At 32.0% G+C, this 14979-nt stretch overlaps 2 protein-coding genes and 1 long non-coding RNA gene across 3 annotated transcripts; all 3 read right to left on the bottom strand.

Moving 5' to 3' along the window:
• Nucleotides 1–4316: 4316 nt before the first annotated feature.
• LOC130729143 (uncharacterized) lies at nucleotides 4317–7017 on the bottom strand. Its single transcript, XR_009015900.1, has 6 exons — nucleotides 6539–7017; nucleotides 6236–6271; nucleotides 5605–5678; nucleotides 5334–5492; nucleotides 5151–5228; nucleotides 4317–4737 (listed from the first exon to the last, which is right to left on the bottom strand). It is a non-coding gene; the product is annotated as an uncharacterized LOC130729143 (long non-coding RNA).
• Nucleotides 7018–9504: 2487 nt separating this feature from the next.
• Nucleotides 9505–10760, bottom strand: LOC130732425 (uncharacterized). Its single transcript, XM_057584476.1, has one exon. It carries the CDS (start codon nucleotides 10490–10492, stop codon nucleotides 9647–9649), a length of 846 nt encoding a protein of 281 aa, XP_057440459.1. The 5' UTR covers nucleotides 10493–10760; the 3' UTR covers nucleotides 9505–9646.
• Nucleotides 10761–13019: 2259 nt separating this feature from the next.
• On the bottom strand, nucleotides 13020–13913 carry LOC130732424 (uncharacterized). The gene has a single exon (XM_057584475.1). The coding sequence runs from the start codon at nucleotides 13887–13889 to the stop codon at nucleotides 13071–13073; it is 819 nt and encodes a 272-aa protein (XP_057440458.1). The 5' UTR covers nucleotides 13890–13913; the 3' UTR covers nucleotides 13020–13070.
• Between the last annotated feature and the right edge of the window lie 1066 nt (nucleotides 13914–14979).

Raw genomic sequence — 14979 nt, 5'->3', positions numbered from 1 at the left:
GCATTTGCCTGAAGTGCAATCTATTGGAGGATCCAAGATGGTGGGAACAATTAAGATAATTGGGATTCACAATTGTGAGATGAAGAGAAAACTATGATTTTGCCTCTTCATTTCTCTTCTACAATTTCTTTGCAGGGAACTAGGATTTTGCTTAGCTTGAAGTCCTTGGAAGAATTAAGAGCTATGGTCTATATTTTGAGTTGTGGTTTGCCTTAAAATCATATCAACATGGGTGGAGAATCTGAAGTTGAACTGGATCTATGGGAACACTGACTTTTTGCTATAAAGAAGTTTTTTTTTTCATAAGCTTTGCTATAAAGAAGTTATTTTTTCTCATTGTGAAATCTACATTCACAGTAGTTAGTTGACATCAAGTTAGCTTTATAAAAACCTTCGGGTAGAAAGCTTAGTTAACAGTAGATTTACAAAAACATTATAATTTAATTGTGAATATAGGGCTCTCACAGGGAATTAGAGAAGAATAAACATATTTAGTATATATTTATTAATAATATAGCAAAAAACTTCTACATGAGGAACAATTTGCATGAAAATACTTTCAAGATTAAATTAATAGAGAATGTTTTAATATAATTTTAGTAATTTTTCATTCCTTTTAAAATAATTTAAGAGTAGGTATACAAAAACATTATAATTTGATTGTGAATATATGGCTCTCACGGGGAATTAGAGTAGAATGAACATATTTAGTCTATATGTATTAATTATATAGTAAAAAACTCCTACATGAAGAACATTTTGCTTGAAAATACTATCAAGTTAAAAATAATATAAAATATTTTAATATAATTTTAGTAATTTTTCATTCCTTTTAAAATAATTTAAGGGTAGGTATACAAAAGCATTATAATTTGATTGTGAATATATGGCTCTCACGGGGAATTAGAGTAGAATGAACATATTTAGTCTATATTTATTAATTATATAGTAAAAAACTCCTACATTAAGAATATTTTACATGAAAATACTATCAAGTTAAAAATAATATAAAATGTTTTAATATAATTTTAGTAATTTTTCATACGTTTTTTAAATAATTTAAGAGTAGATATACATAAGCAGTATAAAAAATTTACCAAAAAAAACATAAGCATTATAATTTGATTGTGATTATAGGGCTCTCACGAGGAATTAGAGAAAAATAAACATATTTACTCTATATTTATTAATTATATAGTAAAAAGCTCCTACATGAGGGACATTTTGCATGAAAATACTTTCAAGTTGAAACTTATAGAAAATATTTTAATATAATTTTAGTAATATTCCCAGACTTTTAATTAATTTTAAAAGTATATTTAAACCATTTTAATTTGATTGTGAAAATAGAGATTCCACGCTGAAGAACATTTATATTAAAATATTTTCAATTTGAAAATAACAAACAATATACTTTGATATAATTTTAATTTTTTTCATAAGTTTAAAGTTAAATGTATATAAAAATATAAAATTTTAACAGGAATTTAAATAAATGAACATATATACATTTTATTTATTTATGTTTAAATTACATATTAAATAGCTCATACGGGTAGGAAATTTTTACATGAAAATACTTTGAAGTTTGAATTAATAGAAAATATGGTTTAATTAATTTTGTACTTTTCCCAAACTTTTTAATAAATTTAGGAGTAGATATATATAAACACTATAATTTGATTGTGAATATAGGGCTCCCACGGGGAATTAGAGAAGAATAAACATATTTAGTCTATACTTATTAATTATATAGTAAGAAACTCCTACATGAGGAACATTTTACATGAAAATACTTTAAATTAAAACTAGTAGAAATGTTATAATAAAATTTTAGTACCTTTTCCATACTTTTATATAATTTTAAGAGTAAACTATTTTAATTTGATTGTGATAATATAGATCTCACGGGAAAGAACATTTATTTATATTAAACTATTTTCAAGTTGAAAATATAAAAAGTGTAATATATATATGAAAATAAATGAAGATATATAGTTTATTTTTTTATGTTTAAGTTACATATTAAAAAGCTCATACGGGGAGAAATTTTTTTCATGAAAATACTTTCAAGTTGAAACTAATAGAAATATTGTTTTGTTATCATTTTAGTTCTTTTTTCAGACTTTTTAAATAATTTTAAAAGTAGATATACATAAGCGTTGCAATTTTATTGTGAAAATGAGGATCTTCCAAGGAAGAACATTTACATTAAAATATTTCCAAGTTAAGAATAATCAAAATTAAATTTTAAGAAGTAAATATATATAAATATATAGTCACACGGGGATTGAAAATATATATTCTATATTGATTGGTGTTTAGGTTACATAGTAAAAAGTTGATACAATGAGGAATATTTTGCATGAAAATACCTTCATGTTGAAACTAATAGAAAATGTTTTAATATAATTTTTATACTTTTTCTAAACTTTTAAAATTTATATATATATATATATATATATAGAGAGAGAGAGAGAGAGAGAGAGAGAGAGAGAGAGAGAGAGAGAGAGAGAGAGAGAGAGAGAGAGAGAGAGAGAGAGAGAGAGAGAGAGAGAGAGAGAGAGAGAGAGCAATTCCTAAATTAAATGAAAGCTTCTCCATCATTTTCCGCATATCCTCATTTCAAAGTCTCTGTTTCAAATGTTGCGAATGAGCTATCTATTGCATTCTTTATTTTACTTTTTAATGTCCGTATTTATTTAGGGATTATGAAATCAAAATTATATAGTGAAAAAGAATTTAATTTAATGTGATTTATTTCTTCTATCACATTTTCCATATGTTATAAATTGTGTATAGTAATTTAGAGATAGGAAAAATGAAATAAAAAAACAAAAATCGTGTAATTTATTATATTCTTACATCATAAACACATTAATCAAATATAAAATTTATTTTATATTTATTTTTCATTTATATAAAAAATTTAATCCATATATTAAAAGTTGTTTTTAATATGTTCGGAAATATGCCCGGATAAATTTAATATGTAATCCATATTTTCTATCATCTTATTTGGAGATATGAAAAACGGAAATAAAAAGTTAACAACAAAAATCATACAAATTATTGTATTATTATATGATAAACAAATTAAAAACACAATAAATTATATTTAGATTTTTTGTTCATTCACACAAAATAAATTATAATTATATATATTAAAAGCAAATTATTATATACCTGGAAATATGTCTCCGTGCATCGGCACGGGTATACATACTAGTATTAATATAAAGCTAAGTCTTTGAGCTCCTTATAGTCTCATACACGGGGAGTTGAGTTGTTTTTTGTGATGGGTTTATCATTCTTGCAATAGTATGAAGATGCAGTACACCGAGTACACGTGTATTTGATTGAAACAGATCATATTAAAAGTCAAACCAAACCATGACAAAAAAAATTATCATGATTCATCTGTGCCCTTTTCCTTTGAAAGATTCGTTTTTCTTTGTTTTATGTGTGTGCTTGGGTATAGTTTATGCAAGAAGTTTTTTTTATGGTTCTTGGTTCTATCTTATTTACAAATGGTCAAGTTTTAAGGTTCATAATTTCAATCATAATAAGTGGTAGGTGATCATATTTTTTTTTTGAAAAGAACCTGAATAATAAATTAAGTTGAACGTGGCATAGAAGCCAATACATCAGCGTCCACAAACGGTAAAACATCCGGCGGTGCTTCTTCAATCCAGACAAACCCCGGATATGAAGCAGCATGCCGGGCAAGATAGTCGGCGACCGCATTGCCCGTACGGCGTACAAAAGAAATAGAAACTAAATTAAATTGTGAAACTAAAAGATGACAGTCAGCTAACATTGAAAATAGATACGAACTACCAGCAGCAGCATTTTTCCATCCATTGAAAACTTGAAGGCTATCGGTTTCCAAGCAAATGGCCATGAAACCCAGCTCGCGCCAAAAGATGGTCATTTTGTCATTGAAAGGGCTTACATAATCTCGTTTAAAATTTATATGATCAATTCTGGATTATTATATTATATTAGTTGAATTGAATTATATGAACGTGTTATTTACATCCACTACTCTGCTGTCTTTCTGCATTGAACGAAAATTAATAATGGACTAGACTACAACCCGCGCGTTGCGCGGTGAATACGACGGATTAAATGTGTAGTTTATCTGCGTATAAATATTTCTTATATTATTGGTGGTTGTTAAGACATACAAAGTGGTTGACTATATTTCGTGCATTATTGGAGTTTATGTATTATTGGGTTTTTTTTTTCAATTCTCTGATGAGTGGTTATTGTCAAATTTAATGTAACCATTATTTTGAACTAAGAGCATGATGTAATTAAAATAAGCATTTGATTTTGAAATAAAATAATCAAATACATAATGTAAATTGTAGGAAATGAAATATAAGCTACACATAGAATAACTCTCTATTTTTTTTTTGTCTTGTTAATCTTTTTGGCTTCCTTGTGGTGTTTGTATTGCTAACTTTGGTTCTCTTAGATGTGTTCCTCAAGGTTTGAATCAAAATTTGTACTTCATCTGCTGATGTAATGTCATTTGTGCCGTTGATTTCTTCTTGATCAAATGATTCACGTTGTCTCGGCTTTTCCGATGCTAGCTTTTTTTTCTTTTTAAACACCAAAGGTTCTTCTTCATTCGATGATATTTGTTGTGAGCAAATATTGAATAGCCAAGCCTGAGCTAGAACTTGTGGTTTTGAGCATGTAACACGTCACTCTAACAAAGAACTTTCACTAAACATAAAGAGTAAAAAAGAAAGTTGGAGGTTAGATGTATCTCCACACCAAAATTAATGTATGAATAAGAGTGTGACATGTGCATTAGTTTACTCTTAAATCATAAGGAAGGTTTCAGAAGGATTAATTCAAAGTTACTTTGCTTTTTGTAAGCCCTTTCAATGACTTTTTCCTCAATCGTATATTGTGCAATTACCATGATATGAGATATTGACAAAAAATGAAAGCAGGAAATAGGAGGCACCAGCACTTTAAAATAGTTGTCAAACACAGCGCTTTTTGGATTCCTTCAATACTTAAATCTTTGAATTATATTATTTATGTACAGTGCTTGTATCCATACTTCTAGATAGAATTATAATATTAGAAACATACCTAATAATGAGCAAAATAAGAATAAAATCACACACCTCTGAGCAGAATATGTAAACTTCAACTTCTTTCTTCTGGCGAATCCTATGAGCCTGATCTTGAGCTTATAGGTCAACCTGTTGGTTCTCGTTTTAACACCACCAATTATGATCGAACAATTAGTTGTGTACATAAGGCAGTAATCTAAATCGGAAGGGTGCTGACATAAATGAAATACTCACCAGTCACTGTCATAAAGAATGTCAATGTCAGCAGTAGCAAGATTAATGGCAACAAAAACAGCAATGGAAGCATGACGATGTTCTCCATCAATATTGTCTTCTATGCGGGAATGTTGGTATCCTTGAAACATTAAATAATCTTCAAGTATATCTAACAGCCTAGTGATATGAAGAAGAGATATAAAATAAGCTAGACTTGAAACAAATACAGCAGGAAAAATAAGTTATTGACATCCATTTGAAAGGATTCTAATTCTTATATAGAACCGACCTGTGTAAATTTAAGTACCGTGGAATCCCGTTCCTTTAGTTTGGAAAGTAATTTATCCAATAGAACCATTTTACCTGCAAATAGGATATTTTTAGAAATAGATGCAAATTTAAGATGTTATTAATCAGTTTAAAATGACTTCTGATGTATGTCTAGATATAAATTTAATTTAGCAGCATTTGTAATGAGATGATCTCATGGTGTAGGGAGGACCAGGTTCAGCACCTTGGAAGAGATATGATTGATTACAACTTGGCATATGCGCAACTAAAATCAAAGGGGGAATGTATTGTTCTGCCTATTATAAATAGTAATATATGATTAAAATCTGAACCTATGATTATGATGGACATCATATGAAATATTTAATAATATTATCCAATATCAGTTCAACTTCTAATGAGAAGCATTTTGACCACAATCAGATCAGGGAGCCCCTGATTAGTTGCTATTTTCCATTTGTGAGGATAAGTTAAAACTACACTTACAACAGATTATTTGAGAGGACACAAATAACATACCAGGTGAGATATAACATAGAAGAAGCTAAGTTTGACCAAAATGTTCAAAGAACTTATAAGGTCCAAAGCATAGTGATTCATATAAAGGCAGAAACATTAATTTCCCAAACCTTTCTCCCATCTTGTAAAAATGTTGTTTCTGCAACCTGCAACAAATATAGTTTTTCAATAATATAGAAAATTTGTATCAATCTCCTCCTCACTGCCTCTTTTAGTCATAGATCAATATTTACTTTTATGTAGATGTAGGTAATGATCGACATAATCCCAATTTACTAAAGGACTTGGATGACTAAAGGGAAAACTGCAATTTTTACAAGTAAAATATGTTCCCTCAATCCAGCAGCTGTATTGTATCCTAGTAAGATGAAACAAAACAAAAATAAGAATTGAAAATGAAGGGGAAAGATTACCTTTGTCTCCGTCGTTTCCATGATATCCATCGGAGTTGGACTCTGATATTGCTCCTGGAGCAATTGGCCATCGAAAATTGACAGCGGCGGGGTGCTGGGCTCAGCGGAGATGAAACTGCACAGCAAAATAGATGTAGTTCCCGAACACTAACTGACGGGAGGGGAAGCGAAAGAAGAAGGATTGTGTTGGAATTAACGTTGTCACCGTTGACATAGTCGCGGGAGAAGGGAGAAGAGTCTGCGTCGCTTCCTCGTCCGTTGTCAGGAAAAGGGGGCAGCCATGGTTGGTTCATGAAGCTTGTATCACGGGAGGAATAAGTGGCTGTGTCACCATCGTCGTAGTTGCAGGCTGACGAACCATGAGGTTCTCGACCAAGAGGATTGGGGAAGATGAAAATAAGGTTTTTACGGGGTTGATCTGTAGTTCTATTCTGTGTGGGTCTCTAGCTCTGTTCCATCTTTTAGAAATTACATTATGACACGTCATTAAAATTGCTGATGTGGGCACTTTTGTTAGAGGAATAGATGTTGACGTGGCGGCGTCACATTGCGCGCTTCAGCATTACTATATTATTATAATAGATAGATTGTCTGTTAAGATAAGATGCTAATTGCATTGCCTTGATAACAGGAACATAAGCATCTGTTTCTTCATTTACTTAGCTTATAAAATTTGAGAACATGTGGAGTGCAAGCACTTAAGTTTTGATTTAATCACCAACATGTGGATTTAGTGCATAATTTGTTTTGATTTAAGCATAACAACTAGGACAGGTTCAAGTTGACTTTGAGTCACTTGTGAAAGAAATAAGGAGATAAGGTAAAAGGATTAAGTCTATTAAATGCTCCATTAATATAATCGCTCCATTCTCCATGAACATGTGGACTTAGTGCTTGATTTGCAGAGTTTTCTTTTCTTTTATTTTTTGTAAAATAATTCAGTACTAGACTTAGACCCGCGCGTTGCGCGGTAAGAGAAATAATTTTTATTTGGCCATTGCTTTTGGCATATTAGCTTTTACTATTTACACACAATAAAGAAAAGTATGAAAAGGCTCTTTTTGTTTTTATTTTATAATTTTTTAAAATTTGAAAGGAATTGCAGCTTGTAAATACTTAATAGTATGAAGAAAAGCATGCAAAAAGACTCCTTCAGTATTTTTTTTCTTTGATGGAGTAGAAAGTCACATATAAAATAAAATACTATAAATGTGTCAATCATATTTTTTAAAAAGGTGCTAAAAAAATTAAGGAACTTTGATAGCAAGTAATGTGATTGTAGATAACTCTTTTTTCGTGTATGTTAAGTATATTTGAAGATTTAAAAGTATAAAAAAGAAAGGTAATTGTCATTTAGAAATCCTATTATGGACACAATATTTATGTAGTTTAAAAGAAATATGACATTCAGAATTTTGAAAGGTATCAAAAGCTTTGTTGAAAAACATTTATTCTTTTTCTATAATTTTTGAACCTCCTCTAGTATTTTGTGTGTTTTTTCTTAATCTATTTTTGGGTATTTGCTTATGATTCTGGTACGGACGATTGGTTGCAAGACGATCTGCATGAAAAACATGTGTAAATATTAGTAGAAAGTAAAATGCTCAACTTGTGTCATGTTAAAAACAACTCTAGTCCAACTTTTTATAGTTCACAATTACTTATAAAAACATGAGTCATTCATAAACTGAGAGCAAAATGGTGGAAGGGGTGTAGAAGAAGAAAGAGCATATGCCTTCAAAATTCATAATCAAGTAACAAAATTTGACAATATAATGATACCTCCCCAAGAGATATTTCCTAGTGCCCATTAGTTGTGGTGCCAGTCTTTTCACCATCATGAGGAAATTCCATAATCTGAATCAAACAAACAAAATGCAAGTAAGATAACCCCCAAAGGATTAAAAAAAAAACAATTTTACAATGAAAATGTAGAGTATTTGTGTATCAGGAATAATAACTACAAGATAGCATATTTGTAATTTCAAAATTAGACGCATACCAAAGGGATGTCCAGCTTCATAATCAATATTGAAAATAAAAACTGACAATGTATTCCAAAAATCAAATAAGCGGTATCATGCCAAAGAAATAAGGTAGTCACACTCCTTGTCTGACAAAAAACCTTGGTAGAGAAAGACCCTACAGCAATAGGGACAAAACAACATCAAATATTGAAATATTAAAAGCAATGTGAGTAAAAAACTGTTAGTATAAGTGAAAAAAATATAAGATCCATTTCAAAAAGAAAAAATATAAGATCTGCATAACTTAATGGCTAAGGGGAAGTTCTAAGAGGGATCAACTCTGTTAGAAAAATAAAGAGAGTATCCTTAAAGCCGCAACTCAGAATTATGTTTGTTCCTTAATTCCCTGATAGTGCAAAATTAACAATCGCAAAACCAGTGTAAGGCACTCTGTGAATGTGATATGAAATTTGCAATTCATTGTGATGAGAATCGTTGCTAGCTTGTGAAGAGTATATTGATTGACAGTTTCAAAATAAATGTTTTAGGTGTAAATTGAAACGGTTGCTGGGAAAACAAAAAGTTGTGTAAATTAAGATTGGGGAAAATAACGTAAAAGTTTCATGGGTGAACTGATTAATAAGGAGATGAGAATGAGAATAACACTTGATAAAATGTTCACAAATGGTAGAAGATGACACATAGGATAAAATGTTGAGGTGGACACTTTGGCAAAGAGTGAAAATGTGAGGTGTCAGTGTCATATTACGCGCTTCACAATTCCTATATTAAAATAGATTGTAATTATCAGACTATAGTCCTTTTTTACCCTTCAATGTGTTTTCCTTCTTAGGTAGATGTAGAAGGCTGATCAGATTGTAATAGGTTTGAAATGAATTTTTTTGATTTTACCTTGTCTTTCCTTTCACTTATTTTAGAGGTGAAAAATTGAAATAATGAAAGAGAAACTAGAAGATTAGATTTAGAGGGTACTAAGGAATGGGGAAGAAGAAAGAAGATGAAACAACTATATTTGATCCTTGAATAGTGTATATTCTGAAGAAAAAACAAAATTTAATCACATTCATGTACAATATGAGGTCAAAAATGAATTCACAACAATCATAGAGATTTTCTATGATTAATGGTTGAAGATGTTGAGCAGGGAAACCCTGTTTCTAATTAGTTTCCTTGATAGGTTCTCAACTCCTATTTCTAGATCCTGAATGCACATCTCCAAATTTTCCACATGGCTTTGGAATTGCTCAAAAGATGAAGACTTCAAAGCTGCATCCACCTTTTCAAATTCATTTGTTTCTGATTCTTGAGAGTCACAAGCTATTCTTTTAGGCTGCAACATCTTTGAGATTGTTGACCATCTTCTATGCTTTGGTTGATCACAGATCAACATCAACATAGATTCTAATGAGCTGACTGTGACTTGTTCTGCTTCTTTCAAGATACTAATTATGGTTGAAGTTCTATCTTCTACACACTCATGTTTCATTGCTTTCAAATTTCCCAAGGACTTTCTAATTGCCTTGTTCAGCTTCTTCCTTGAAGCTAAGTACTTAGCACCCTCAACTTTCAATCCAGTTTCATTGCTTCGCCTTCTTCGGATAACTGACTGAAGTTCATACATGATTTCCTTTGACATAAGTAGGAAATCTTTAAGTTCACTACAGATATCCAAGAGCTTCAAAGAACCTTCTAGGGTGTCGTCGACGCTTTTGTCATTGCATTCTCTTGCTAGTTCTTGTTGTTTGATTGGCAATTGAAGCAACCAATCAATGCAGTCATGTAAATCCAGTAAACCATTAAGTTTTTGGCTCACTAAAGATGATGATGGCACTGAAGAGGTGGCTTCAGTGTTCTTCAATCTTTGGAGATGCTCTTCACATTCTGATACAAGTGAATGAGGTGAAGAGGGCAAGCTGTTGCTGCGAATATGCAGAGAGCTCTTTGTGTTTGTTTCAGGGAATGCCATTTTCTCTTATCACAAAACTGAGAGTTCTGAACGAGTAATGAGTTGTTGTGGTTGGATATTGGCATCTGCTCCTTATATAGTGAAATAACTATGGGAGACAAGGTGTATATTTTTAATATTATATTTATCTGGATCTCAATTACCTCTTCATATTGAGCATGCAATAGTATCACAAGGGAGACAAGAAGAATATTTTTTCTCAGACACATGTGGAGCAATGCATCCCAATGGAAATTAGTGTCAAGAGAAGCTATTTCAATTCATGAATAGCATTGTGTTTATGAACTTGTCTACCTAGAACGTGGCACAAAAAATACATGAGTGAATAAATAAAACAAGAGAATCTTCAATTTCCAATATCAATACATTGATTAAATGTTTGTTAATGCATCAACTGCTGCTACCATTTTGCATTTTTGTTGTACTAGTACAGCGACAAGAAGCTGGCAATTTGGTTGTGTAATTGTGTTCATAGTTATTTGAAGGTAGTAATAGTATTTATGTTGCACTATCATCACAATTGGTTGAACATGTATAAATTATTAATCTTTGGGCACCTTCCTTCTGTTCAGATTAGTTGAATATATATTATGGTTTTGGGAACAAAAGGAATCAAATACGATTATAAGAGGACATGCATGCATGAGGGTAAGTACATGAAACCTCAGTAATGCTAACAGAATGTCCCTTGCATAGAAAGTCAGGAACAATCTTGCTCAACATTAAATTTTTCTTTAGCTCATGTCATGTCTTTCTTCATTGCAACGAATGGGTGACACGGCGCCTTAGCGGTCTGTTAGGGAAAAATGTTTTGAGAGTTGTTATAGCTTTGGTGGATAGAATAGGCACCTCAAAGAGAAACATGGGAGAAAAGGGCAGCAAAGTACCCTAACTAATTAAAATACAGTCATTTTGGCAATCTGTTTTTCTTATAACTCAGTGGGAAACTTGCAATTTTATACGATACTGTGTGAGTCCACCTGAGTTTGAGAAAAAATGAGTTTGAGAGCAATTCAACTTGATTTCTATTAGAATTTGGGTGACGATTGTCTTCCCTTATATGGGTTATCTCGGTCATATCTCTATTCAATTTGAGACTTCTCAACACACTCCCTCACGCCCAGGGCTGGATAGACCTAAATCTACCCCAAAACTTAGCTCAAGAGATGAGGATTGTCTTCCCACATGTAAGGGTTATCTTGGTCATATCTCTAGTCAATGTGAGACTTCTCAGCAATTTCTTTAGGTGGGATCGTAAACTTGTACGATTTTACAAGTTAACTCATGAGTTTAACAACCACAACGAAGTCATTACTAGCTATTAAATCATCATAATTGCCTGGATATCATAACTAACTAGGTAATTATACTAGGAAAAAGAGATGTCTCAGATCTAACACTCCTTGAGAGTTTTCCTCAACACTCCAAGCTTTGCTCTCATGACTTCAAACTTGCACTTTGAAAGAGCTTTCGTTATAATATCTGCAATTTGTTTCTCAGAGTTGCAATGCTCCAAGCTTACTTCCTTTGACTTCTCAGCTTCTCTGGTGGACTTCGCAAACTTTGCCTTCATTTCCAGAACTTCAAAACCTAACTCATCTGCATGTGTAGACTGCTATGATTTGAAAACAATGACAAGTAATGCTAGGCATGCCTCTCTTGGAGGAACAAGAACCGCATCACTCGTTTCCAAACAATAATCAACATGTGCATTTGTATTTTATATTAATATAAAGCTAACTCTTTGATCTTCACATACACGGGGTGTTGAGCTGTTTTCTGTGATAAGTGTATCATTCTTGCAATAGTATGAAGATCCAACACATGCATACTTGATTAAAATAGACCATAAGAAAATAATTTCATGATTCATTCTGAGTTATTTACTCCACATTGAAAGAAAATTAATAATGGATTGTCTGTTAAGATAAGATGCTAATTGCCTTGTCTTGATAACAGAAACATAAGCATCTGTTTCTTCATTTTCTTAGTTATAAAATTTGAGAAAATGTGCAGTGCAGCCATTTAAATTTTGATTTAATCACCAACCTAATGGAAGACTAGGACAAGGTTTAAACTCTCAGGCGTGCATGTGCATGACAACTAGGACAAGGTTTCAAGTTGACATTGAATCACTTGTGAAGGAAATAAGGAGATAGGTGGAGAGGGAAGAAGACACAAAACTCCCTAAAGAAACTCACTTTATTTATGTTTCTTTGGTTCCTTTGGTTTCTTGTAGAAGCTCTAATTTAATCAAGTTTATTAAATGCTCCATTAATATAATTGCTCCACTTTCTATGAACATGTGGAATCAGTGCTTGATCTGCTGCAGTAGAAGGCTGATCAGATTGTTACGGTTTTGAAATGAACTTTTTTTGTTTTACCTTTTCTTTCCTTTCACTAAATTTAGAGATGAATATTTTAAATAACAAAGGAGAGGGAAGATGGGATTTTTAGTAATGGGGAATAAGAAAGAAGAAGAAACAACTATAGTTGATCTTTAAACAATGTATATTCTGTATTCATGTACAATTTGGGGTCAAAATTGAATTCACAAGAATCATAGAGATTTTCATGATTAGTGGTTGAAGATGTTGAGTTGGGAAACTCTGTTTCTAATTAGTTTTCTTGAGAGTTGCTCAACTCCTATTTCTAGATCCTGAATGCACATCTCCAAATTTTCCGCATGGCTTTGAAAATGCTCAAAAGATGAAGACTTCAAAGCTGCATCCACTTTTTCAAATTCACTTGTTTCTGATTCTTGAGAATCACAAGCTACTCTTTTCGGCTGTAACATCTTTGAGATTGTTGACCATCTTCTATGCTTTGGTTGATCACAGATCAACATCAACATAGATTCTAATGAGCTCACTGTGACTTGTTCTGCTTCTTTCAAGATACTAATCATAAATGAAGTTCCATCTTCTACACACTCATGCTTCATTGCTTTCAAATTTCCCAAGGACTTTCTAATTACCTTGTTCAGCTTCTTTCTTGAAGTCAAGTACTTAGCACCCTCAACTTTCAATCCTGTTTCACCGTTTCGCCTTCTTCGGATAACTGACTGAAGTTCATACATGATTTCCTTTGACATAAGTAGGAAATCTTTAAGTTCACTACAGATATCCAAGAGCTTCAAAGAACCTTCTAGTGTGTCGTCGACACGCTTTTCATTGCATTCTCTTGCTAGTTCTTGTGGTTTGATTGGCAATTGAAGCAACCTATCAATGCAGTCATGTAAATCCAGTAAACCATTAAGTTTGTGGCTCACTGAAGAGGTGTCCTTCAATCTCTGCAGATGCTCTTCGACTTCTGATAAAAGTGGGTGAGGTGAAGAGGGCAAGCTGTTGCTGCGAATATGCAGAGAGATCTTTGAGTTTGTTTCAGGGAATGCCATTTTCTCTTTATCAGGAAACTGAAAGTTCTGAAGGAGTTATGAGTTTTTGTGGTTGGAAATTGGCATCTGCTCCTTATATAGTTTAAGAAGTATGGGAGACAAGATGTATATATTTAATATTATATTTATCTGGATCTCAATTTCCTCTTCATATTGAGCATGCAATTGCATCACAAGGGAGACAAGAAGAATATTTTTTCTAATTTGCCTGGTTCTTGCAATGCTTCCCTTCCCAATCTCATGGATTATTGAAAAGTTTGCTGCTACTGCTAATATAAAATTTCAGACTCATGTGGAGCAATGCATCACGATGGAAATTATTGTCTGGAGGAGCTGTTTCAAATCATAATCTATACATTCAGTTGATGGACTTGTCTTCCTAGAATGTGGCACAAAAAATACATGAGTATAAATAAAACAAGAGAATCTTCAATTTCCGATACCAATGTATTGAATCAATATTTGTGAATGAATCAACCTTTGCTACCATTTTGCATTTTGTTGTCACTCGATCTAAATTGGTTAGGAGACATGAAAGGGTGTGAGGATGATATATTATGTTGGTTCTGTTTCACAATTGTTTGAGGGTAGTATGTATGTTACACTATCACAAAATATTGGTTGAACATGTACAATTTAATCTTCGGCACCTTCCTTCTATTGATATAAGTTGAATATATATTGTGGTTGTGGGAACAAAAGCAATCAAATTAGATTATAAGAGGACATGTATACATGAGGGTGAGTACATGAAACTTCAGTAACGCTAACATAATGTCCCTCACACAGAAACAATCTTACTCAACATTTATATGTTTTCTTTAGCTCATGTCAACCCCAGTGACATTGCCATGTCTTTCTTTTTGGTTTATTACAGGTATCCTCCACTGGAGGTAATTTTATTCAAGCCAAAACCATTTACATCATGGTGGGGCAAAAATTATCATAATGAGAATCATTTTGTTTGTAAATGAAATTGTTTCTGTGTGATAAAGCCAAAAGCATTGTTTTCTATTGTAACAATTAAATTAGTCTGCATAATAGAAACAACTCATTAGTCTTCTTATAACACAGGAAAGTAATAGAGAAC

The sequence above is a fragment of the Lotus japonicus genome, chromosome 1, assembly GCF_012489685.1.
Source record: "Lotus japonicus ecotype B-129 chromosome 1, LjGifu_v1.2".
NCBI lineage: Eukaryota > Viridiplantae > Streptophyta > Magnoliopsida > Fabales > Fabaceae > Lotus > Lotus japonicus.
The sequence above is the reverse complement of the archived record's forward strand: the minus strand, read 5'-3'. Positions and strand labels throughout refer to the sequence as shown.